This window comes from Panthera onca, chromosome A1 (genome assembly GCF_046562875.1).
Source record: "Panthera onca isolate mPanOnc1 chromosome A1, mPanOnc1 haplotype 2, whole genome shotgun sequence".
NCBI lineage: Eukaryota > Metazoa > Chordata > Mammalia > Carnivora > Felidae > Panthera > Panthera onca.
This window is the reverse complement of record NC_138339.1, coordinates 169,866,169-169,893,100: the sequence shown is the minus strand read 5'-3', so window position 1 is coordinate 169,893,100 and position 26,932 is coordinate 169,866,169. Positions and strand designations below refer to the sequence as shown.

At 43.1% G+C, this 26,932-nt stretch overlaps 1 protein-coding gene across 8 annotated transcripts in view; it reads left to right on the top strand.

Moving 5' to 3' along the window:
- The window catches only part of CLYBL (citramalyl-CoA lyase), a 264,498-nt gene that overhangs the window by 232,292 nt on the left and 5,274 nt on the right, over positions 1–26,932 (top strand). The window contains exons 8-9 of one of the 8 annotated variants that reach the window (XM_078432244.2): positions 12,710–12,829; positions 19,529–20,533. In XM_078432244.2, the coding sequence (XP_078288370.1) occupies positions 12,710–12,805 (96 nt within the window). In that variant the 3' untranslated portion in view covers positions 12,806–12,829; positions 19,529–20,533. Of the gene's footprint in view, positions 1–5,048; positions 5,217–12,709; positions 13,952–16,598; positions 17,323–19,517; positions 20,534–26,932 lie in introns of those variants that run through there. The other 7 variants (XM_060636774.3, XM_060636772.2, XM_060636773.2 and 4 more) reach the window with 7 other exon arrangements.

Genomic DNA, 26,932 nt, shown 5'->3' with positions numbered 1-26,932 from the left:
TGATAGAGCCTATTTCACAGTTTTAGTGGCAAATGGTTTAGTACTAGATAAGAGATCGTATATGTAGGTTAAATCTGATTTTTAAAGTTGTTTGCTTCGACCTTAATTTATAGCATGTTCTTAGGGATATTTTAATCAAAATTTTTCTATTCTGATTTATAGTCTCAAGAAATTTTTTTTGCTCAATTTCAATTAAAAATATAATTCTTTTAGTTGGATAAAATCTCAGAAATCTTCTAGTTAAATTCTTTCAGTTTACAACTTAATACACTAAGACTCAACAAGGGTTTAGAAGCTACCCAAGGTCACTCACAGCCAAGGTGGTGATAGAGCCCCAACCAGAATTCAGGGCAAACTTTATAAATAAAGATATGAACATAGTTGGCATCAGTGAGGTTTCACTTGGGTCCTGGTGACCCTAGGCTAATGACCAAAACCAGACAGAACCTTAAAAGTATTCAGTCACAAACAAAATGTGAATTTGGTTAGTTCACATTGGTATCTTTTTCTTAGTCATACGCTTTTTTTTTTTTTTTTTTTGCCTGAGCAGAAACTGATGAAGAGGGAAAGAGCAAGAGTATCCGTGTGCCTTCCCAGCACTCCCTGCCATCATTTCCCACATGGTGCCCTCCTTCCCAATTCTGTCCTGCCCCAGAAAGACTTCTGCTCTGATCACCACACACCCCGTTCTGTTCTATTAGTCATCTTTCATTCTATCTCCCAGTGTAGATTGGAAACTCTCCGAGCTACACTGGGAGCCTTTGGCAAAGAGGCCGTATCTCGCCCTGAGCCTCGTTTCATCTCGCTCGAAGGACAGGTTCCCAATGTCCTGTTCTTACACCTGTGGTTGCACAAACACACCATGGCTTTCAGCGTCTTTAATAGCAAGATCCAAATACGGGCCATGAAAGGATGGTTTTACTCCTTGGACATCTCTCTTTTTTTCCTCGTAGAGTATTTCTCTTTTTGTGTGTGTGGGTCCGTATGTGTGTGATTCTATGTATGGCTTTCCTGTTCCTTCCTCGTTTTTCCTTTCCACGAATTCTTGCTTTTTTCTTCTTTTTCTTTATCTGTTTTTGATTCTCTCCCTTTTTTTCCTCTTTTTCTTTCTGTCTCTTTACCACATCATCTCCATACCCCACGACCATCTGTTGCCTTCTCTCCTTTACCTGATTATAGTAAAGAAGTTCAGAGCATTCTTTGAATTTTTTGTTGTACTTATTAAGGAATTTTATAAATCTTTTTATACTAAAAGCAGGGGAATTTTTATTTTATTAAATCAAGAGTTTCTACAATTTTTTTTTCCACTTTAGGTTAGTGGACCTGAATGAAAAGAAAGTAGGGAACTTTCTCACCACCACCCTAGGGAGTAAGGAATTCTATTTGCTGAATCACATACCTCCCCACAGCATTTTGGACAGAAATAGGTATACAATATACATTTAGTAAATACTATTTAGCAAACTAGTTTCCAAGTTTCTGACAGTGCTAGAAAGAAATTATTCACTGTACTTTTAACAGTTTATATCATACTGACCTTTTGTTCACTTCTAGAATAATTGGAAGAAAATCTTTTCACCAGTTATTTCATCATTGTTCTTCAGTGATATTTTAATCTTTGAAGTTTAAAGTGACTTTGAGTTAATGTTAGTTCATGTAGATGTGTTTTCCAAAGAAAGAATGAGCCCACAGGTTATAAAATAGAAGTGTAATATTACTGCTCTTAGCTACAAGCTGCCTTAAAATGACTTCCACCCTCTGCTTTTCTCATAGGCAATACCAGCTTAAATATGGCATAAAATATTCTAAATTAAATAAAAATGTTTACATGTTTAACTCAGTGTTAAAAATAAAACTATTTTCAAGTAAGATTTCTGTTTAAAAAAAATCTGAGAGGAAGATGATGGCTGCAGAGCTCTTCATAATTAAAAATCAACCCATTATTCACTTAACAATGGGTGAATTTTATGGTATGCAAATTATACCTTGATAAAGCTATAAAAAAAATCCAGAAAATTAAGGATGACCTCAAATGTGCTAGCAAATGTGGAAACTCCTTTAGATTGCAATATGCTTATAAATCCAACTGTTTCATTTCAGTAGGTAGCTTTCCACGCGGCATACCTGGCCAGGTTTTTCTAAATTTCCTTGTCAAAAGATAATTTAAAATAAAGACATGTCTGTCCCTATCTGATCATCCTGCCTGAATATTTTTAAAGATACATCTTGCAGCCTACATTTTGTGGGCTCTGAGAAGAATTTTCAAAACGAAGGCACCTTTGGTCTCCCCTTTCCGTTTGTGTAGTAAAGATGGCTCCAATCCACTGAGACCCTCCATCTGGGCAAGTAGACAACTCGGGACCCGTCACATATTAAGATAATTGACCCAAACATTCACCTCTGCTCTCCTCCCTCCTGTCCAGTCACCTCTGTCTTCCCTGCCAAATTCATCTCGCAAGCCTTCCACTGTCTCTTCTTTTCTCCTCCAGCCTCCTACAACTGTTGGTAAAGTCCCCAGATAACCTTACTGGAGTATAACACAAGTGTTTCCATTTTCCATGCAGGGCTAAAGCTAAGTGATTTCATGCTTCCTTTTTAAAAAGCAAAATGTTAATGATGTCTATTCATTTTACATTCACTCAGTTTCCACATTCCGGGGAGTTTCCTCCTTTTTATATAAATGCATTGGGCCATTTGCCTTTGCCAGTATTCTTCCTTCTCCTGCTCTCTGTTGCTGGAAACCCTGTCCTGTTTTACCTCCTCCTCCAGTGTAAGTGATGCTCCCAATATCAGGTCACCTGCATTTCATTAGTATCTCCTCAGCTGATATTCTAAGCTTTTAAGTTCTTTTAAATGTACTTGTTTTCAAATACTGATGAGGTGTCAAATTATGTCACACCCCTGAGTCTAGTTTCTTAAAGCGACAGTTCAGTCTCTGATTTATGTTTGGAGGGGGTGGGAAGCTTTAGGGATGAGTTGGCCTCTGCTCATTGCACCTTCCAGAATGTTGATGTCCCTCAGAACCCTCAAAGCTACTCTGAAGACGTAAAATCCTGTTATGATTCAAATACTGTACACTTCACTGAACCTTTCTGTGATAAATGGAATTAAATCATCTCCAGCCAACAATAGCAGTGGCAGGAGTAGCAGGGATTGTGGTGGTGGCAATAGCAATCAGAGGTGACAGCATTGGCTGTGGTAGTGGCAGCAGTCTCAGAGAGGACACAGTCACAGCAGCAGTGACAGGAATGGTAGTGGTGGCAGCAGTGGCAGCTCCCATGTACTGAGAGCCTGTTGCATGACAGGCCATTGTATACATTATTTTATTCTCAACACAATTTTCTAAGGGACGTATTATCATCCCCATTTTACAGGTCAAGAAACTGAGGCTTAGAAAAGTAACAGTGTGTGCTGCAGATCACACACAGCTAGGAAAAGGCAAAGCTTGAGTTCAAGGTGTAGCTGATCCAAAAGCCCATATTCCTAACCTCTGCACCAAGGTGCCTTAAACAAGAGAAGCAAGACCCTTTCTCTGTATGTATCTCTGTGCACTTTTTGTTTCAGCTACAGAATACCACCTCAGAACACCCATCCTGGAGAGTTGTCTATTTCTGTTTGGTGGAAAGTCACAGAGGGGCTGCCTGGACAGGTGATCCTTGGTGTCCTCTTGGGCCACTACTGACCTGGCCGGTGGAAGTGCCCTGGGGAGCATCAGGGGCGCTGCCTTCCAGACCCCACTGATGGTTCTGTGCTCAGAGTTTGTACAAGTCGGAGAACTACAAGAGTTTGTACAAGTCGGGAAAAGATGGAGGAAAGGAGGCAGCTTCTCCAGACTTTTCACCTTTCAGAAATCGGAAAATAAATCTGATAGGCTGTCCAGCAGGCAGGATCCCCGACACCCCATGCCCCTTCTAAGGCCGTGTCTGAGACAGGGGCTGAGATGCCTTCCCAAGCAGTTGTCGCTGCATTCACCAGTTGGCTCAAAACTAACCCCTCTTCAGATATTCCAACTATTACATTCTTAGGAATCATTTAAAGGGCTTCCCTATCAAAGGCCATGGAATATCATCTGTCAGAATCTCAGCACTGGTAGTAACGACCCATCAGCCCAATGTGAATTGTCGACCGTGTTGAATGAATTCAGCTGAACTCTTAGAAATTCATGTAGACCTACGTTAGCATCTAAAATTCTCTGGCTATTGCAGGAATTGGCTATTGAATTTTAATTCAAAATATTATTAAAATATCTACCAAATTATCACTACAATTTAGGTGTTAAAATAAGAAAAACATGTTCTCTATTTTCCAAGTCTTCAGAAATATTCTTTTACTACCTTAATGGCAACTTTAAAAGACGTGTTTCTATAAAGCAAAGGGTTACTGTTACTAAGAAGCACCTACAAGAATCAAATGTCATCCCCTTTAATCTTTCTTACAAATGCTTTAGGTTTTTTGAGAACTTAAAATATCATTCACATATTTATTATTGAATTTTCTCTCACTGAAAATATTCTTCAGTATTTCTGATGTCATAATAATTATAGTAAAAACTGTCAAGTGGAAACTCAGGATGGAAGCATGTTATATTTCAGTTGTTCCTGAATTCAGTTATTAAAGTTACATTTTCAGGGCACCTGGGTGGCTCAGTTGGTTAAGCGTCTGTCTCTTGATTTCACCTCAGGTTTTGGTCTCATGGTTCTTGCATTGGAGCCCCGAGTTGGGTTCTGCACAGATAGCACAGAGACTGCTTGAGATTCTGCCTCTCCCTCTCTCTCTGCCCCTCCCCTGCTCGTGTGTGCTCTCTCTCAAAATAAATAAACATTAAAAACTTTTTTTAGCTTTTAATTACATTTTCACATATTTGCTTATTTGCACCTTACCTATATACCATTTTTTCAGCCTCATCCTGAGTAATAATATCTCTGAAATAAGCTTAGATATGATAGTTATTTTTTTTATAAATCACATCAAAATAAAAAAATATATAATATATAAAACAAATATATATTAATTTTTTATATTTAAATATTTTTCTTTAATCATCTCAGGTACTGCTGTTACCAGTCATACCTTGGGGTACACCACTTAGAAGAGTTTGGGATTTCAGGTGGTAAGCCTTAGGTTCTAGTCCTATCCTTCCCATAAGTTTCTTTGAAAAGGTTAACTAAATCTAAACTGGCTTTTGCATCTGTAAAACAGAAAGTACCATGCCCTCCCTCCTGCAGGTGAGAAAATGTCTTTGAAATGTTTTGTAAAATCATAAAGTACTATTTGATGAAAATCTCTCTTCTTTTTTTTTTTTGTAATGGGTCTTCCTGATAAGATTGCATGCCTCCAATTTTTAGTTTGGAAATGAATATTATAGGCTTTCTAAGGACTATGGTTAACTAGAGTATAGGCTACAGTTGCTGAAGGAATCTTCATATTTCCTCCTCAAGGGAGAATGAACATCCTTCCCCTAACTCCAGCACCCTCCTCTGGTGCCCAGGTCAATCCATCTACCATGGTCCCACTCAGAAACAAAGCTGGACCAGGCCAGCTCTTAGCTTTCCCATTGTTGGATCCCCAGATCACGCTTAGAGGGAAAATGCCCAGAAAAAAGGAAAGGAACAGGTTGTTCAGCCTTTTCCCCTCAGAGTCCAAGAAGGAGCAAGTGTTGGGTCTACCAGGGCATGCGGCAAGAACAGAGGGATTCCAGTGGGTTCCAGTCCAGCTTCATCAAGCAGAGGCTGTCTTGTGCCTTGTCGTATGGAAAGTCAAGCAGCTAATGAGTAACAGAACCAGCAGTCACCCCTATTAATTTGGCTGGATTAGGCTTCCTTTTCCTAATGCTAGAGAATCCCATTCAGCCATTGACAGATGCAGTATCTCATACTGTGGTCCTCCATTTTGCTTGACTTGTTGAATCACTGGTGACCAGAAGCGTGCAAGGCTCTTGCAGAGCAGAGAAAGCCAACCCCACTGGTTTGTCTCTACTTGCTATTCCCAGTCTCTTCCCGCCCCGCCCCCCCCCCACCTTGGTCCTTTGGCATACCTGACCTTCTAAACCTAACTTTTTTTTTTTTTTTAGAGTGAGACAGGAAGTGCGTGTGCACAAACAGGACAGGGGCAGGGGGGGTGGTGGGGAGAGAGAGAGAGAGAGAGAGAGAGAGAGAGAGAGAGAGAGAGAGAGAATGAGAGAGAGAATGAGAGAATATCCCAAGCAGGCTCCATGCTGAGCATGGTCCCACTCGGGGCTCAATCCCACAACCCTGGGATCATGACTTGAGCCGAAATCAACAGTTGGACACTCAATTGACTGAACCACCCGAGCACCCCAAAACCTCACTTTAAATGTACCTATTCCTTGAAGTCCTTCTCTGGCAAGACCACTTCCATTTTGATGGCTCCGTTTCTCTGTAGCCCCTCAGTCTTTAAGTGCTACAAATGTGACACACTTACTTGCACTTTAACTGTTAAGATATATGCATGAGTTAACCTGACCCCAACCCAAGATCACATTTGTTGAGGTAAGTCACTGTGTCCTACTGGAGTCTCAGCAAGTGTTAGCCAATTTACCAGTGGTATTACCAGACCAGGAGAAGGTCATGTGGCATAGAAAGATGCTTGCAGATGAAGGAGAAGAAGTGGGTAAGATAGATAGCATCTTCCCCTATCACCCTCCCCTCAGTCATCCAACTTGAGCCCCACCAAAGAGCCAAGCTCCACTCGAAACCATGTTTTGAGTACTGGGTTCTGGGGATTCAAAGATGTATGAGACATGGCCCCTTCCCTCAAGAGTCTCACAGCTTACTGAGAAAGATAGCAGTGTAAACAGATCATTACAATAGAGTGTGACAAGGGTTGTAATGAGAAGCTGTATAGAGAAAGGAAGGTGAGGGGTGCCTGGCTGGCTCAGTCAGTAGAGCATGTGACTCTTTTTGTTTTTTTTTCTTTAAGTGAGCTCTATATCCAATATGGGGCTTGAGCTCATGACCCCAAGATCAAGAATTGCATGCTCTACTGACTGAGCCAGCCAGGTGCCTGGAGCCTTGAGTTTTGAACTCAGGTTGGTGGGTTTGAGCCCCAAGTTGGGTATAGAGTTTATTTTAAAAAAAGGAAGGAGAGATCAGTCCTACCAGGGAAGTCTGGAAATGCTTCATAGACATGACATCTGACATTTTGAAAGATGAAGAGTGTACAGGACAGACAAGGAGAGGTGCTTCAGAGCAGAGAACAGAGCATATGGGAAAGGTACAGAAGAGTGTGAGTGTGTGGGTGGATAGGTGAGTAGACTGGCAGGAGACAAGGCTGAAAGCAGAGGTAGGGTCTAGTCTCCTCATGGGGAGCCCTGGTCAGGAGATTGCACTTGATTTTGTAAGTCCAAAGGGAACCACAGCCAGGTTTAAGCAAATGGATGATCCTGTCCAGTATTTTAGAAAGATAACATGATCCCAATTAGGAAGGTGCTCCTTCCCAGTAAGTATCCCAGCAGTCTCTCAGTGAGACCTCCCCATGGGGCTGTGGGTGCCTGGCAACCAAACTAACATCCTTAAAGGAATGTCATAACTGAGTCATGAGGAAACCAAGGCCATAATAGGGCCTGTCCAAGGGCTCTCCAGGGTGATAGGTTGAAAAACTGGAAAGAAAGAAGAATGAAACAGTGTCCGTCAGAATACCTCAGTGGAGCATCACCCTCTGCCTTCTTGAGGAGTAGGGAGGAGCAGCTGACTTTGTGAGGGAGGAAGAGCTAATCACAGGCCATGCTGGGCCTCCCAAGATTTAAGCAAATAGAGGGCACAACCAAGATCTTGAAGAAAAATTTCATAATGGTCAAGGCTGACAAAAGTTTTAGGAATTCACTGGAAACTGCCAAGGTAAGTGTTTCACTGGCATTAGACTTAGAGTCATGCAGGAAGAACGTCCCCCTGAAAGAGAAGGACTGTGACAGCTGTACTCAAATGTTCTCACTTGTGCCAGTGGAGCACCACCATCACTGGAATGTCAGAGGGAGCTCCCTGGATGCTCAGAGATGTGATTTGGAAATAAAGTGAGTAGGAAAAGAATTAGATCAATTTGTATTTCTAGTAAATTACCCTAGAGAAAATTCAATACCCTAGAGAAAACATTCTCGAGTGTTAAGTGCCAGAAATCAAAATGTCGGAGCGCCTGGGTGGCTCAGTCGGTTGGGCATCCGACTTCGGCTCAGGTCATGATCTCGCAGTTCGTGAGTTCAAGCCCCGCGTCAGGCTCTGTGCTGACAGCTCAGAGCCTGGAGCCTGTTTCAGATTCTGTGTCTCCCTCTCTCTCTGACCTTCCCCCATTCATGCTCTGTCTCTCTCTGTCTCAAAAATGAATAAACGTTAAAAAAAAATTTTTTTTAATTAAAAAAAAAAATCAAAATGTCTGAATGTTTCCTATAAATGTGATCACTGTTGTCATCACACCACCATCATCATCAACACTTTTGCTTTCAAATTGTAAGTCAGATTCTCCCCCATGAAGAACTTCCAGGTCTGGTAAAGTTCATGTTATCTCAGTGCCTGCCTTATCAACAGGGAATGACTGAGTTGTTAGAAAAACTATAGCCCAGGGTGCCTGGGTATAGCAGTCAATTAGTTCAGCATCTGACTCTTGATCTCAGCTCAGGTCCTGATCTAATGGGTTCATGAGTTAGAGCCCCGCACCGGTCTATGTGCTAACAGTGCAGACCCTGCTTGGGATTCCGTCTCTCCAACCCTCTCCCCCTCCCCCACTCGTGCGTGCGCGCGCCCTCTCTCTCTCTCTCTCTTAAAATAAATAAGTAAACTTAAAAACAACTATAGCTAGCCCAATGGTTATTGTTTTCTGTGCTATGCAGATAACATGCATGCTAAGGTAATACTGTCCTTCACTTCCAGGAGCCTGAAACCCTAAACGTGTATAGTAAAATGTGCCAAAGTGACTGACCAGTGATTTATTACAACAAATAATAGGTAATCGTTGACTAAAAGCCCACTGCATACAGCGCTCCATGGCAACTCTAACAGGAAATGCATGACGTGTGCTAGGTATACAATATCGTATCCGTGTGAATAGTGCAAACTGGCAAACATGATCCTGAATGGATAAGAAGGGCAGTCACTTCAGACCCAGAGATCTCTCTGTGCTCTTCACAGTGGCCTTTTCTCTAATTCTTGTTGCATTTTATGGCAGCTGCTTCTTCTCTTTCCTGTCTCCCCCAGCACACTTCTCCTTGAGGGCACGGATCAGATCGTATCCATATCAAAGTGGGCCTGTTTCTTTTTTTATAACAATTTTTTTTAAGTTTATTTATTTTTGAGAGAGAATCCCAAGCAGGCTCCACACTATCAACACAGAGTCTGACTTGGGGCTCAAACCCACAACTGTGAATCATGACCTGAGCCAAAATCAAGAGTGGACACTTAACTGACTGAGCCACCCAGGTGTCTCAGCCTTCTTTTGTGTGTGTGTGTGTGTGTGTGTGTGTGTGTGTGTGTGTGTGTGTCACACACACTTTTTTTTAAAATGTTTATTTTTGAGAGAGAGAGAAAACACAAGTGGGGGAAAGGCAGAGGGAGACAGAATCCAAAGCAGCCTCCAAGCTCTGAGCTGTTAGCGCAGAGCCCAACGGGGGGCTTGAACCCATGAACTGTGAGATCACGACCTGAGTGGAAGTTGGATGCTTAACTGACTGTGCCACCCAGGTGCCCCAGCCTGTTTTTAAGCAGGGGAACTAAAACACCGAACTTCTCTAACTTGAATGTGCTTCAGAACCATGAGAGGATTCCTGGCCAATCCTTCACCCACCAGCCTTCTGCATCAAACCATATAGGATCAGACCCTATATGCATTTTAACAAGCCACATCCCCTACCATCCCTGTCAATGATTCTGATCCAGTTGGTCAGGAGAACACTTTTCAATCGATAAGCTTAAGGTATAATCCTAGAGCACAGGCTTTGGACCAGCTACAGCTAGCTGTTATCCTAGTCTTATACTCACTGGCCACCGGGCAGGCATCTATAAGTTTTTTAAGTTCCTTGTGCCCCAGTTCCCTCAGTTATAAAATGAGGATAGATATGAAACTTAATAGAAATGAAATAGAACAGTGGCTGCTGGGGATGGGAGTAAGTTGTCAATGGGGACAGAGTTTCAGTTCTGCCGGATGGAAAATTTCTGGAGATCTGTTGCACAACAATGCAAATATACTTAACATTACTAAAGTGTATGTTTAAAAATGGTTAAGATGACAAATTTTATGTGTTTTTACCACAATTAAAAAGAGAAAGAAATTTTTAATGGGGTTGCATAATAGTATTGACTTCACACTGTTATGAGCGGTACCTGAATAAAGCATGTCAAGTCTCTGACATAGTCTCTGATCTAGCAACTGCTCAAAAAATTACAGCTATTATTATTATTGTAGTCGGTAAGGTAGTTCAGGTGGTTAACTATGAATAAGTTACTATTAAAGGCATTTTAAACCTAATGAGAGTCTGAATCTTCAAGCTGATGGAGGTTCTGTATACTTTTTGAAATAGTGTGCTAATTTCTCAGGAAAGCACCAGGCTGGGAAATGGAAATTTATCTATAATCACTCATTAAGGACTGTTTCAAACCCTCCCCACAGACCCAAGCAACTTTTGGCAAACTGCATTTTTCCAAATCCTGACCAACAGACCATTCACATTTCACATGTAGAGCCTTATGTTTTAAAAAAGCCGACCATATTATAGGTCAATATGTGAAAGCAGGACGGTATTCATTTTGGTAAACTTTCTTAACACTAAAGTCCTCAATTTGCAGAGATAAAGAAAACAAAGCACAAAAATGTTGAACTTTGTTTTTCAGCTTAAGCTTAATGAAGTCAAGCAAAATCTGCCACTGTAAAAGAAAGGCTCTCCATGAAATACTTTGCGTCTTTGATGTGCATGTGGAACCCAAACAGATTTGGGAAACATGGCATAAGCCCAAGGCCGTCATTTTGATTCTGTGTGCATTGTTTTGATTTCATGTGCATCTATTCTAATTTCATCTCTCCAGCCTATTATTTAAACCTTAGCAGGACTGATGTGCTGTTTTACAGGGGCATAATCCACTTGGTGGTCGGATAACCAGGAGGCCTTCGGTCTTCATCACTTACTCCAATGAGAAAACTAGACTATTGCCTTGTAAAACAGCATGAGTCCCACACCCTGATTTCACATGCTATTCTAACCCATGGAACATCCCTGGAACTTCTAATTGAATTCATAAAATTCATCATGGTCACAGAGATGACCAAAATTAGCTCTAGGCTGAATGAAATTAGGCAAAAGTCAGTCTGGAGATATAAATAGTAAAAACGAGAGGGTTAGAAAATGACTTCAGATACAGGATTTTAGGCCAACACAGGTGTTCATAGGAATCAGATTCTAAGGCTGAGAAGGTTAGGTACCACTGGTTAAACCTCTAATCCCATTGGCTTTTAAATCTCTCTTGATTGAAAACTAAATTCCAAAGTCATTGCTAAGGATCCCCTGCCACTTTTTAAATCTCCATTCTGTGTATAACTCTTGTAATTATGGGAGATAAGGGTTTCCAGAGAGACCAGAAGAGCCATTCCAGAACTTCTGAATAATGACAACATTGACTGTTGAGAGGTGGTACTTGTGAAATCCAGCAATGGATGGCAGTATATGCAGATGGACCATCAGCAAGGATTATGATGGCTCCAGTTCACCAGCATCCTTGCCAACAGGTGGAAGGAAGGAGTCTTAAGAAGAATTGTGATTGTAAATGGCAAAAAGAAGTGATTAAAAGAACACAAATAACCAGACATTAACTTCAGATTCTGGGCTTACTGCCTTCTGTCCATTTAATCTTTCTTTGGTGCAGTGAAGACACTTCTCGTTACCTTAATATGTGGGTCTCTGATAAAGGCTTGAGGTTCTGATAACCCAGATATTGGCTCCAGCTCTAACTTTTCCTAGTCACATGACCTTGGAAAATCACTTCCCTACTGTGGGCCTCAGTTTCCTCATGAGAACAGGACCTAGGACCTAGATCACATGACACATTCAATAAGTATTTGTAGAAGTTTAAAAGAAAATGTATCTGAAAAATGGGGATAAATCAGGAGATCTCAGAGATTCTTTCCAGACTCACCATTCAACAGACCTGTGACTTCTTTGTTACAGGCTCATGTCCCTTGTCATTCTAGTCCTCTCCTACATGTGTGTACCAACAGAGGAGTCTCTTTTTATTCAGTGCAATCCTACCTTACATTTTCTCATCACATGATAGTGTTACCCCTCAATTATGTTACAAGAAGGAAGCATTTTGCCATTAACCTGATCATATAGTTATTTTTTCAAACAACAATTGGTCACCAGAGCATATTATTATTTTTAAAGTTCTAGGCAATATTTCAAAACTATACAAGGAAGTATTTGCATTTTCCTTCCATAGTTTTCTGCCTGATTTCAAGAGTTAAATGAACAGTTTCAAATACCTTGTGTGTGATGCTTTTTCCCTCCATTAAAATGCTGAAGGGCTTTTTCTCCCCCCTCTTTAGGAGGAAAAAAGAAATCTTTCCCCTGTAATTTACTTTGGCTTTCTCAAAAGTTGGGTGGGAAAGTCAATATAATTCAGGTGGAATCTAAAATGTTCTTGTACAAGTGTGCACAGAAAGGAAGCCTATAATTTCTGAACATTCTTTTAGGAAGTTTGTATTCTCTGTTTTCCAGGGAGCCTTTACTTTCCAAGGGAGTATGATCGACATGCCATTACTGAAGCAAGCCCAGAACATTGTTACGCTTGCCACATCCATCAAGGAAAAATGATCTGTTAAATGAAGCTCTCATCAGGTGGGCTGAACATATACAGTGGGTGTCTTAAAGACAAACCATAATACTCAAGGCAACTTGTTAGTATGCCAGATTGGAACCTTTCTCCATTTACAGTTCATGGTAATCACAATTTTTTGTTGTTGTTATCTCACTGGCCAGTTGTTCCTCTAAAAATGAACTTTCTTCTTTTTGGTTCCAAGCTTATGATTTTATTGCTCATGAATGTGTTGCAAATATGCACTTACGATTTCACAGGGAGATGAAATCGTGGCGAGAGATGGGCTGAAGGGATGTTAGGTCTTTAATGAAACAGATCTTTTCCGAATACGTATGCTCCCTTCACATTTCTCACGTTAGATGTTTCCCCTGTCGTTCATTTGTTCATTCAACACTGTAAATAATTTTAAGGCCAGTCTTAAAAAAAAAAATAGTAACTACCCAAAGGGGTTGCGTTTAGCTCCTAGAAATCTGATAAAACAAGAGATGGCATAGAAAAGTTAAGTATCGTTTTTGTTCATACAGATACCTTGTAAAAATAAATCTTCAAAACAGATTACTCTTAACCTCCACCTTCCCAAATGAAACACCCATACATATGGGCTCTAGGTAAGGACTATGAAAGCCTTCATCCTGGGTGAATGCTTTGGGTCAACAGTTAACCAGCAATTAAAAAAAAAATGTGCAGAAACACAAGACCATCTATTCTCTCCCTTAATTTCCCCATTTAACTGTTTGCCATTGAGGCCGTTCCCCCCCTGCAAATGTATGGCTGGAACAGGCCCCCTCAGCAATAAACTTGTAGCCTCTAAGAAGACACAATGGGGCAGATCTGGTGCATATGGTCCCCTGCGAGATTTGCATCACATTAGAGATGCTGCTGCAGGTCATATGGGTGGTGTGGTTAACGGGCTTAGTAAAGCTGTTTTGAAGAGGTTAACCCAGCTTGTAGTAAGGGTAAATAAACATAACAACCAGCCATTCTTCCCTATTCAGCATGTGCTCTTATATTGAAGGCTAAAGGGTATTGAAGCTGGGAAGGATCAACTTGTGTTTGCCAGAGGACGCCAATGAAATTTGAAACACCAACAATCAGAGATTTTGTTTCTGCTCCTCATTAAATCATGCGCTTTTGTGTTGAGACTCTGGACGACCGTTCTTTAAGAAATTAACAGAATGGGAAGTTTTAAACTCTACACCAACCTTTTCATGACCTACACAGCAGCAAAGCTGCTACTCTTAGACAAACACCGCGGGGAAGGCTGTTCTGTTTATTTAAATTTGTAAATAGAAAACAGTTTTTGATTTTCATTTTTCACCCCCTCCTACCCCCTTGTTGTTTATTTCCTCCGTGGCCCCTACTGTATGCCCCAACCAGGGGTCTTCTTTGCCCCTGCCTCTTCCAGTTCCTACAGAAGTCCGAGAGAGAAGTAGAGTTGAAGGTTATATACAAGGAAGGGCACCGTGGAACCCAAGCAAAGCAAGAGGCCCACACACCATCTTGCATCACCCGCCCACCCAATGCACTGCAGGAAGAGGATGATTCGGTTCTGACAGGCATGCAGAAGGAACCTGACCCAGGCAGGACAGTTCTGGGGAAACACATTCTTAAAACACCCAGCTAATAATCCCAAACTTGGGACCTGAGGAGAGAGCTCTTGAACTGAGTGAGATGGGATGTGTGTGCTAAGCTGGGGTTCTGACCTGCGATGGGCTGCATGTCTCCTCTCCTTGGTGCACCCCTCCCCCCAGCCCCTCCTGGGAGCATTGTTACCCTTCACCTTGGTCATCCTGTGCCGCCCCAGGGTTAGCTGGAAAGGAAGGGAGGCGCAACCCCATCCTCACATGGAGGAGCAGGAAGGAGGAAGGTGGCATCTCAGCCAAGGAGATGGGAGAGTGGGAGGTGGGAGATGACTGGCATGCAGCCAAACCAGGCTTCAGGCCTGCGGACAGAGGCAGTGGGCAGAGTGACCCCGGTGGCAGCACCCATCACCACCACCAGCATTGCAGCTGTGCCGGCCTAGGCTGGTAGTCATGTGTGCACCGGGAGATTCGGGACCACCAGCCAGGTTCGGCCCCTCCCCTCAGAACACACAGACACAGGAGGACTGCTCAGAAGGCAGAAGGCAAGGGGAGACCTCCTCTCATCCTGACCTGTTGCACACACACACCTCCTCCCCCGGTGTTAGAACTGCCTTAAACATAAGAGGGAAATAAAAGCCTTCCTTCAGACTTCCCTACAGGCAGCCCCCACTTCAACCCAATTGCCCTTCCCATCCTCCTGTGTTGTTGCAGATAACCAGTCTGGGCTTTGACAGATGAAAGGGCAGACATTCTACTCTCCACCCCAGTTACACAGGCAACCCCCAAACCCTACAGCGGGGCCTCCTCAGGCAGGGGGCTCAGAGAGGCAAGCCCTCCCTCTCAGGGGACCTCAGATGCCATGGTGAAGGCATTCGGACCTTGGGAAAAGCAGTCCCCTCAGTAAGGTCTAGACGCGGCTCGGACTCCCCACCCCCATCACCAGCAGCCCTGTGGGTTCCTAGGTCCCCCAACCATGTTGGACTGACTGGTCACCACACCCTTTACCTGACACCCAAATGTTGCATTTATCATCTTACTCATAATCCCGTGGTCTGATTATGGTAGGATCGTGAGACTAGGACCCACTTGCGCCAGAAGTCTGGACCAAGGTCCTGCTCTGAGCAGAAACCCTAAGGAGAGCCCCGGAAGAGGCTTTAGTCAGGGTCAGGGACCTTGCGGGGGTTCCTCCAGCTAGGAATGGACTACAAGAGGACCTTGCAACCATCTGATTAATTAAAAACCATACCTGTTTATGTTTTGTATAGCTCATCACAGGCTGCTTTGCCATATCACCCCCTTGTTATTAATTCTTGGGGGCTAAATTATGGATAACACTATTAAAACATTATCAGAACTAATGAGAAACAATTACTTAGAAAATGAGCCAGGACAAGATTGAGTTGAGAACATCAGTGGTGATCACCGTAGATTAGTTTAATAAATCATCAGGTGCAAGGCAGGGCTGACTGTATGTATGCAAAGCCCTGTCACGGGAAAATGAAATTGAGATTTTTTTTTGCATAATTTTTTCATTAATCTCAATAGGACCCGTGTGGTGTAGATTGTTTTATTCCCCTAATACCTTGCCCGAGGGAGGGGGGTGCCCAATAATGTCTTCATTGTTTTACTGAGGTCTTAATGACAATCTGTGACAACCTCATTTTAATGTATAGAGGATTATATCAGTACAATCATGTTTTATTGAAATGGTGAGGGAGACTCCGGTGGGGTCAGGCACTGTCTGTTAGCACAGGATGGGAATTTCCTCGGGAATCTGGGTTCAGTTCCCTTAAAATTTCCAAGTATAGATCCGCTGGCTGCCCTTAGGTCCTCTCCTCCGGGGACAGGCTGGGAAAAGCTTCCTCAAGAAGACTTCACCGCCTCCTATTTGAATGTGAAAGTAGCTGCTTGCATGGCGTATTTTGCGGGGTAAATAGAACACAACATGTAGGATTTTTTTTTTCCTTTTCTAAAATATACCAGTTATTATTATCATTAACACATTAGCCCCTTAAGAGTTCTGCCCTAGTTCGGGAAAATGACCTTCACTGGAGACCTTAGATTTTCTAACGATGTCTTAAGAGGATAAAAAAGAATACATGCTTTTTAACTTGAAGGATATTCTGGCCTTATGGTTTCCGTTAGTCTTGAAAAGCTAAATGTCTTCCGTTTTTGTTTTTGTTTTGTTTTTGCTTTTTACTTCTAGTACTTGGAAGGCAATTGATGGTACAAAACAGGTTATAAGATTATCAGCAGGATGTTGTGCATATTAATACCGGCGAAGGGCACCGAACCGGTCTGTCACCGCAGAGTTTACGCCCCAGGCTCCGGGACACTGTCCTCCCAGCCCAGAGACCCTCCCCCCGCGAGGTTTCCACATTGCAATTTAGGGGGAAAGTGGAGGAAAGTAATTAACAGAGCGCAACATTTCAATGTTAAAACTTCCATCTTCCTTTCCGCGCTTTATTTTAAATCGGGATGAGGGGTGGGGGGTGGGGGGAGGCGCTAACAGCGCACAAAATGGGAAATAAATTACATTAAAATACCTTAACTTAGTACCTGAAATCTTGCGCGGTGGTACCGGGCAGCTTTTTGCTGCCCTGTGACGGGGGATGGTGGCTGTTGTGGGTGGTAGTTTGTTTACATTCCAGCAATTATGCGGTAGCATATTTCCTTCCGAATCGATAAGAATTGCTAAACGACAAAAAGAAAGTAGTGTGTACTAAAGGAACCGAAATCGTCGTTGGCGCCTTTTGTGGTCATTTGCTGCCGATCGGACCCCGTTCCAGCTAAGCAGACTGAAGCCTGCTGCATTTTTTTATTTAAAATTTTTTTTTCTTTTTTTACAAGTCTTGCAAAAGACCAGGGATTTGTCGCTCGCGCCCTTCTTTAATTTTTGTGAGTGAACGGCACGGTTTTAGTGTTTGCTTCTTCCGATGGGAAAGGCTCGGCGAGCCCGGGCAGCGCGCCCCGTCGGAAGGGCGTGCGCCCGCAGGGCCGGGACACGCAGAGTCCGCGTCCCCCGCCGCCCGCGCTTCCCGAGGACGGAGGTCGGCGGGCGGCGCGCAAGGGCACCTGGACGCGGACACTGGCGGCCCCGGAGGCCCCTCGCGCGCCCTCGGGAGGCACGCCGTCCCTTCCCCGCGGGGCGCAGCCTGGGCCAGGGGAGCCCAGTGGGCCGGGGCTGCGGGCCCCGCTCGTCCGCCCGCCCGCCGCGGGCTGCCCGGAGCCCGCGAGCCTGTCGCGCAGCCCCGCTGTAATGGTGGCAGATCAAAGGCTGCCCCGTGTCCCCGCGGAGCCCGGGACAATCCCGCGCCTTTGTGCGCTGTTGCTAGGAGCCGGAGAAACTAAGGGAAAGTGTCAGGAGCATGTTAATCAGACTCGTTACAGTGTAACAATAACGTCTCTCTCGGGTCTCCCAGGCCCCCAGCACCCCTGGCGCACCCCGCACGCAGGCCGGACACCTGCGCGGGGCCCTCGCGCCTGCCCTGGGGACCGGCCGGCCCCTGTGTCCCTCCAGCCCCGAAGTCTGCGGCTGAGCCGGGCGCGAGGACTAGTCCTAGGGGTCCTGCAAGCGCCTGGCACGTCTCCTGGGCCCGGATCCCCCTTGACCAGAGCCCCTCGCCCTTAGTCTATCAGGCTCAAATCCGATCCAAGGCCAGAGGGACCTGCGGAGAATCGGGTCCTCCTGCTTTTCAGTCATTGAGTTGAATTTCCCAAGTTTGATTCAAACACGGCATAGAATCAAAAGGAAAATGAGCATTACATTTAGGTTGCTTTTTGGCTGAATTTCTTCAAAAGACTCTAAAACCAACTTTGCTGATTTCCCTCTCAAACCCATAGAGGGTACTGTAAGCGATAATCCCGAATTTAACAAAACAAAACAAAACAAAACAAAAAAAAAACCTTTCCTGAAAGTACAGATTTCTCTGAACTTTTTTGAGAGAATCACTTCATTCGTTTATTCATTCAACAAACATCTGTTGAGCCTGACTGGGTGCCAAACAGCCAGCTAGTATGAAAGTCCAAGGACTGGTTCCGGATGCACTTTTCTTTCAAAATTAAAACGCTCTTGTGTGAAGTCAAAGGAAGAGCAAAGGCGTAAAATAATGTCAAATGCCAAAACAGAAAGTGCCATTGACTACAGTAGTGATAGAAACAAGAGAGGTGCGGATTAAGAATTTAAAACATCTGAAAAACTACACACCCTATGCTTGGAAAACCAGCCACTTTTTTCACCTGTTCCATCTCCTCCCCTCCTCTTTCAGTTTTTAGGAGCTCAGCCAGGCTGCGGTCCCGAAGCCTGGAGTCCTGCCTAACGTCTGAGGAGTGAAGTCACTTTGTAAACAGCCTGTCAGACTTGCTGAGGGAACACTCAATCTTGTCCCATTCTCCCCTTGCTGTCCATGCCCAGGGAATTGGAAGGCTGTGCTCACACTTAGGACAGAATCTGGCCAACTGGAGGTGCCTTCCTCTGGTATCTGCTCTTGTGCAGGAACCAAGGAAGTTCCCTTGGTTTAACTGCTGAACCCTAAGTCAAAGACAAAGCTTTCTATTTATCAGAAAGGGTAGAAAACTCACTCTCAAATCACCTGTGCCTATTGACAGAGGGGGAATCCTGTAACTATGTTAGACTTCTCCATTGGTCAAAATCAATTTCTCACACTGTGTGTGTAACATGTAAGCATATAGAAAACTGGTCCCAGAGATTAGTCTAAGCCCTGGAAGGAAATTTCAAGATTCCCTTCATTACATATTATAAGAGAATTGATATACTGAAAACTCCATCTTGTGAAAAACAAGGGAGACCAAACATCAACTATATTGTGATGTTAAAATATCTAGCTAAAGGGGGAGAAATTCAGTGACAAGAAACTGGATTTTTTGGACTACATAATGCCACATAACTGGTTTGGCTGGGTTCTGTTTTGTTTTTAAACAATGAATAAATTGCCTTAGTTATTCAGACACAATGAAAGAATCAAGAGAAAATGAACGTTCCATTTCAGATAGTTTTGTGGTGGAGAGTTTCTTCAGAAGACTATATATACTCTAGGCATCTGGCTTAATTTTTTTTTTTTTTTTTTTTTTTTTTTTTTTTTTTTTGTTAATGGGCTCTTTTGAGTTCCGTGGAAGGAAGAACATAAAAACCAACATGAATTTCTGGCTTAGAGTCTCTGGAAAAACTGTGTTAATAACCTGAATTCCCAGATGCGGAGAGGAGCACATCCATTGCCTCAAGCGGATTTCTCGGGACTGGAATTCATGCAGCAACTTCCGGGGAGCTCTAGGATGCTTCTCCGGTCTGGCTTGAGGGAGCTCCTGCCACCAGGAGCCCCACGGGCACTTCAACACCAGTGACACATCACCTGTGTCCAGGGGTCCTGGCCATGTGCGTCAGGATACCACTGGCTGTAGCTCCTGACTTTGCAAAGTCTTTGCCTAAGCTGCAACCCCTCCCACTCCCCCACACCCACCCAACTCCTCACCATTCTTCAAGACACACCCGGAAGGTCTGTGAACTCTCCCCAACTCCCCACACACAACTTGCTGACGTGTCCCCCACGCTGAGTCCTTCCAATGCATTGCATCAGATTTCTGTTGTAGTACTTATGCATGTGTGTCCCCCAGAGTGTGGATGCCCTGAATACTGGACATTCCATGCATCTCCGCATCCCTCTCCTGCTCATCTGTCACCCCCAGCAAGAGTTCGCTAAAAGTGTGTTTATTCGGATTACGGACTGAGTCTTTCCTCCTTCCAATGTTTAGGTTCAAATCCTGCCTTTCCGATCACCAGGCTGTATTACATTCAGACAAGTCATTTATTCTGAGCCATCAGTTTCTTCGACTATAATAATAGCACCTAATTCAAAGAGCTGCTATGAGGAGGCTGTGAGCATAGAAATGCACCACCAAAGTCCCCCTTCCAGCGTCACTCATTCGGTGGGCCAGGGCTGGGGGGTCAGCAGACAGCCTCCAGCTGCCAGTTCCTCCTTCAACATCTGCCTCAGCTGCAGACTGCTGCCTTGCCCATGGTCTCAACCTTCTCAAGGCAGCCTGCATCCGGTGAATTTTATGTTGTGTATATATTAGCATGACTAAATAATCTTTAAAAATGAATGAATGTCAAGTAAATAAAAAAACAAACAAACATAGTACTTTTAAAAAAGCTCTAAAAAATAAAAATAAAAAATAAAAAAGCTCTAGCATCATGCTTGATGCAAAGCAGGCGTTCAGGAAAGGTCAAATACTCTCCATCCCAGTGCTGAAACTGTGCTGTAGTCCAGGATGGAAGTCCCCCTGCAGCAAAACTGGCTGGAAAGTGAATTTCTATTAAGTGAACGCCATTTTCTCAATTACGTGTGTTGGTAGGTGAAGGATAGGTCCTCCCAGGAGAACCTACTGGTGGGACCAATCCCTGGACATTTCTGGGTATGGCAGCAACTCCAATAGCCACGTGCATTCCAGGGGAGCTTTGTGGCTTTTGTTGTTGTTGTTCATAATCTGCTAGTCCCATTCCTGAACTATGGAAATCTCTCACGACAGCGCTGTTCTGACTACAAATTCACGTTCTCATTCTGTCCAACCAACCTAATTTTGTAGAGGACCCTGAAGCTTGCTCAGGGGAGGATTATGCAGTACCAATTCCTGGCTGAAGAGGGCTCCATTCACATAGAAAAACTACAGTGTGAGTGTGCCTCTTGGAGTTGGGCAAATATTGGCCCTTTTAGTGGACTTGCTCAAGGTCACACAGCTGGCAAAACTAGGACTACAACTAATGTCTCGACATTAAACCACTAAACCACATGGCTGCACACCCAAGAAGTCCTCAGATTTCTGCTTTTACATTAAATTCCCCACTAAGGAAGCTGCAAATTTTCTGAAACAATGAGAAAATAGCTGAAACCTCTTTTTCAATAACTACCTCCTTCAGATGCAGTGCCTGACCTGGCAAAGATCTTTGAACTCATCACAACTGAAACAGCTGGTCATCAAACGCAGTCAGGAAGCTCCACCACCAGGCAAACACTAGCTCGAAGTGGGCCTTCCTGGCTCATCTCCTAGACTGAATATTTGCATCACTGCCCACTGAGGACTGACTGGTCTAAGTGGCTGGAGAATGTCTGGACTAGTGTAAAGAAAGGAGTCCCAGGGGCGCCTGGGTGGCTCAGTCGGTTGGGCGACTGACTTCGAATCAGGTCATGATCTCACGGTCCGTGAGTTCGAGCCCCGCATCGGGCTCTGTGCTGACAGCTCAGAGCCTGGAGCCTGTTTCGGATTCTGTGTCTCCCTCTCTCTCTGACCTTCCCCCATTCATGCTCTGTCTCTCTCTGTCTCTAAAATGAATAAACGTTAAAAAAATTTAAAAAAAAAAAAATGAAAGAAAGGAGTCCCAGTGGAGGGATGAAGGAGCAGGGTGTAGACCTCAAGACTCACCAAGCTGTGTTAGCCTGGGTCCCCCCTTGGCTCTGGCCTCACTGCTTTGGCCCCTCCTCCATGGCCTTCATTCTGTCTCATCTTTCTTATCTAGTCTTTGTGTCCACTGTGGTTCTGCTTCCACGTCCCTCTTCATTAGTTTTACCTTCCTTCCCCCGCTGGCAATTCCAAAAGCAAAATCAAGAAAATGAGGTAAAAAAAAAATTTTTTTTTCCTAATTCTGTGTCCATATTTTGGAAGTAAATCTGGCGTCGTAAGTTGTGAGCTGCTTGCATGATGCTCCATAGTCCTTCATTTACTGTGAACTTGGCACAGGAAGTTTATTAGCCCATTTTACTGCAGAGAGCCCAAGTGCAGAGGACAGCTAATATTGTACTTTGGGAATCAAAGTAGAAATGCCAGTGAGGCTGCTAATTATTCAGTAAATTAAATATTGCTGCCAAAACTGCTATTCCTGATTTCCTGCATTTGATCGTGCTGTCTTACTGCAAAGGCAACATTCAGATTCTATTTAAACGACAAAGATAAGGGTCCTGCAAATTGGTTACTGGTTCCTTATGTTTTAGTAGAAATTATTTGAGTGTGTGGCCTGAAATTCATGATACTTACAAGTAACGAAGTCCAAGGGTATAAAATTTGATTTCCATCCTGTTTTTAATCTTATTCCTTTGGGGGTGGAGGGGTGAAGGGGACGTTATCGGAAAGGTAGCAATAAGTGATTATGATTATTATAAAAACAGATATTTGCAAATTATGGTAAACATTCCATTTTAGATAACTAAGGATGTGACCCCCCCCCCCAACGAAATCATCTTTTACAACTCTGCTTTGTAAAAACCTTCTTAAAAAACAATTAGTCTTTGTGTTCGCCTAAGGAATTTTAAATTGTGAGATATATTTATGAGAATATTTAAGGTAAATATTTCCAAAATAAGCAAATGAAGGGACCATGAATTTGCACGCACTGCCTCTGAAAATGAGCACATTTTTAAAATGGTTTGTTCAAACGGGGCCATTGGCCTTTTTCCTTCCTTCTCAAAGAGCATATGTGTTAGATTAGTACTCAGAAAAGAGTGTGTTTTCATAGCCTCCAGTGCTGCATTTATAAAAATCATGATGATTTTAGAACTGCACCTTCATTTTTTGAATTTTCAAAAACTTGTCCCTTTTTACTCTTTTATTTTCTTTCAACAAAACAAAGACCGAAGAACCCTTTAAGAAATTTTATACATTCCCACAGAGTCCCAGTTTGTTGACCTTCAGGCCACAGAGTAAAACCTTTCTTTTAAGTCAAGCATTCCCCATTGGGAAGCGCTCCAGCTTTTTCTTTTTATGAGGAATTTTAACTGCTGGACTTAATTTAATTATTGTATTTTGTACATACTCCCAGAAGCCCCAGGGCATGAGCTTTACTTTTTTCAAAACTTTCAAATGAATCTTTAGAAATGCACATCTCTGATGGTAATGTTACTTCTTTCACTTGTATTTCTAATCTAAATACCAAACTTGGATCTGTTTCTTGACTTATTCATGGAGAGGTTTCAGCTTGGCATTTCTTTGCCACAGATACACTTGTGAGACGACAAGCAAGGATGTGGTTATTTGAGCCCTTAGTGTGGGTGCCTAGGTTTTATAACAACAAAATAAAAACCATCTCCAGTTGAATTATGTTTTAAAACATAAGTATGTTTTTAAAATCTGATGGCTCTGGAAACATAGTCTCCAATAAGGACAGTTCCTACGTGGATATTGCCTTGACATCAGTAGCATGCTGGCCCCGTGGCTGCGGCTGCCCCCATCTGCCTTTTAGTGTCTACGAGATCTCCCCCAACATCAGCTGCTCCTCCCTGATCCCAGCAGAGGTTCACGTGCGAACACACACTCACGCACAGGGACTTGTCAACTCAAGCTAACAGCAAAGATTCAATATCTTCATTTCTTCTCTACTTTATCCATAAACATTTCATTGGATCCCCCTTGATTTCCAAACCAAAAACTTGAACCACATCTTGACTCTCAAAGGTGGAAAAAAAAAAAAAAAAAAAAAAAAAAAAAAAAATATATATATATATATATATATATATATATATATATATATTTTGTAATTGCCTGAAAACTCATTTACGACTGTGTAAGTGTAGGACAAACATAAATTTTCCAGATTCATAAGATATGCCCAAAATACCTCATGGGGTTGGGGTTGGGTCAGTTATGAAGTAAGTTTCATTGTAGGAATGCTGAGATCTTTGAATTTGGAAAGATGTTTTGTTTTCATTTTTAAATGTTTATTTTTGAGAGAGAGGGAGAGAGAACGAGTAGGGGAGGGGCAGAGAGCGAGGGAGACAGGATCTGAAGTGGGCTCTATGCTGACAGGAGAAAGCCTGACGTGGGGCTCAAACTCACAAACCGTGAGATCATGACCTCAGCAGAAGTCAGACAGACGCTTAACTGACTGAGACACCCAGGTGCCCCTGGGTGCCCCTGGAAAGATGTTTTTTAAGCAGAATTCTCTGTGAAGTGAATCTGATTTTCTTATTGACTTTGATTGAAAATTTAAAATTATAGAAATCACAGCCTTTAGGTGCCGGAGAAGGACTTGAGAGATCATCTAGGCCAATTGTTCTCAGCCTGGCTGCACATTAGAATTACCTGGTAGGTTTTTAATAAATACCTATGTCTGGCCCCCACCGAGACTCATTAAATCAGACTGTAGTCTGACCTGTCATTTTGCAGATTAAAAAGAAAAATAGCCAAGCAAAACCCTGAAAGATTAACTGTGGCTTTTACATTAAGGGTCTAAGTCTAATTATGCCGTAACATAGTTTGGGAACTCCTAGCCAGGCTAAACTTCAGAAGCAAATTTACTTATAAGTAAATAACAAGTAAGTTTCCATAATTCTGTTTGGGGCCACATTAATTATAAAATAGTTGACTGATTCCTCCCATGTGACATACTTTCTAACATTATACACATTCACATCCCTGGCTGATTCACAGAAGAGGTTGGTATAATCATAGTCTTAAAATGTCTTACACTTAATTTTTAAAATAAGGTACATTTACATGGATGGCTGCCCTCCTGTACATTTTACTTAAAAGTTTGTCCTCTTCATACAGGGGTGCCTGGCTGGCTGGCTCGGTTTGATTAGGTGTAAATCTCTTGATTTCAGCCCAAGGCATTATCCCAGGATTTGTGGGATCGAGCCCCGAGTGGGGCTTTCCCTTGACACCACAGACCCTGCTTGGGAGTCTCTCTCTCTGCCCCTCCCCGGCTTGCACAAGTGTGTTCACTCTCTCTCTCAAAATAAATAAATAAACATTTAAAAAAAAGTTTGAGGGGTGCATAGGTGGCTCAGTCGGTTAAGCATCTGACTCTTGGTTTGGGCTCAGGTCATGATCTCACGGTTTGTGAATTCAAGCCTCTGTGCTGATGGTGAGGAGCCTGCTTGGGATTCTGCTCACTCTCTCTCTGACCCTCCCCCTGCTCTCATTCACTCTCTCAAATAAAAATAAACTTTAAATAAATAAATAATTTTTTAAAAGTTTGACTTCACCATTGGCAGTGTCATACTTCATGACTAACATTCTGCAATTTTTTTTGACATTTAAAACTTACAGGCAAAAAGCAGTATTTGTCTGTGTCATCTGAAGACCTCAAACACCTAAATTTTACATTGTACAGTTTTTACAGAAATGGGGTCAGGGATGTCAAGTAATAGCTCATCTGAGTGAGTCCCACAGCCCCCCTGGAAAGGCAGGAGTGAGCTTAGCTGTCACCCCTGATACCCCAAGAGAGCCGAAGAGACCATGCTGAGCAAGGGCTCCTTACAGGGAGAAGCCTCAGCTGGCCGGAGGGCTCCACAGGCCTGTGAGCCATCTTTGTAAACACTTGTCATCACCCAGCCTCCCCCAGGAACATCACCTCCCTCACCTTCCTCACTTCCCTAACCTGCCTCTTTTCCCACTTTTCCCGTGAGGGATGGCATCAGGATTGGCAACCTCAAAGGTCACAAAGGGAAGAAGTCCTGGTCCTCTTCGCAGGCAAGGACCTCCTGGGACAGATCCAAGAGGCTTTGATCTCAGTTCTTTGCCTTGGGCTAAAAGACCTCTGGTTGGCCACTCCTCTAGGATCCTAATAAGGCCAGGACCTGGGATCACAGATGCAAACCTTTTTTTTTTTTTTTTTTTTACCAAAGGGAGTGCTGACAGTGATTCAGGCTATAGAGTCCCTAGGAGAGGGTAGGTTTGCGTATGGCAGACAGAACAGTTCATTGATTCACTCCTCCAGCAGGCATTTATTGAGCTTCTATTACGTGCCTGTGGTGATGTCACTGTGTTCATGAAGGCTAAGAGGGTAATCCTAGAGTTGGCCCTAAGTCCTCTGTGGTCCAGGAGTTCTGTCAGGAGTGAAAGCAGGGTGGGCAGTTGAGACCTTTCTTCTTCTGGTTCCCTCCACCCCCATTCTGTTCTAATTACTCTTTATTATCCCTTATAACAAACCCACAGATGAAGCAAGAACCTAGCTCCAGATCTGAGACCAAAAAAAAAAAAAAAAAAAAAAAGAGAAAAAATAGGAAGAGATAGGAAGAAACCTACAAATACCTTACAGGTAAATTCTCACACAGCCGAGAAAACGAATGTTAAAAAAAGATTAAAAATTTTTCATGGCAAGGAAGAACTGCTGAAAACAATATGTTTTTGCCTATCAATCAATCAATCATTTTCTGTTCAGGTAACCTCCGGGGCCAGCACCCCCATGGCCAGTGTCTGTGTGACCAGATGCAGTCCTCTTGGAAAATATTGGGCAGCATGTCCCAACAAACTTATCGTCACTTTCTTGCAGCTTTTTAATCTAGATCTGGGAATTTATCCTCAGGAAATTTTGTGACCCTAAATGTGGAAAAAGCCTCATTCACAAAGACTACTTAATTCATGGTGGTATTATTTAGATTATTGAGGTGTGCTTAAGTAAATGATGGGACATTTATTTGATGGAATATTAGGCAGCCCCGAAAGCTGGTGTTTCTAAGGAAAATAAGAAAGTGCTTTTAATATAAAGTTAAGTTCAAAAACAGATACCAAGCTTCATATGCAGAGTCTGGA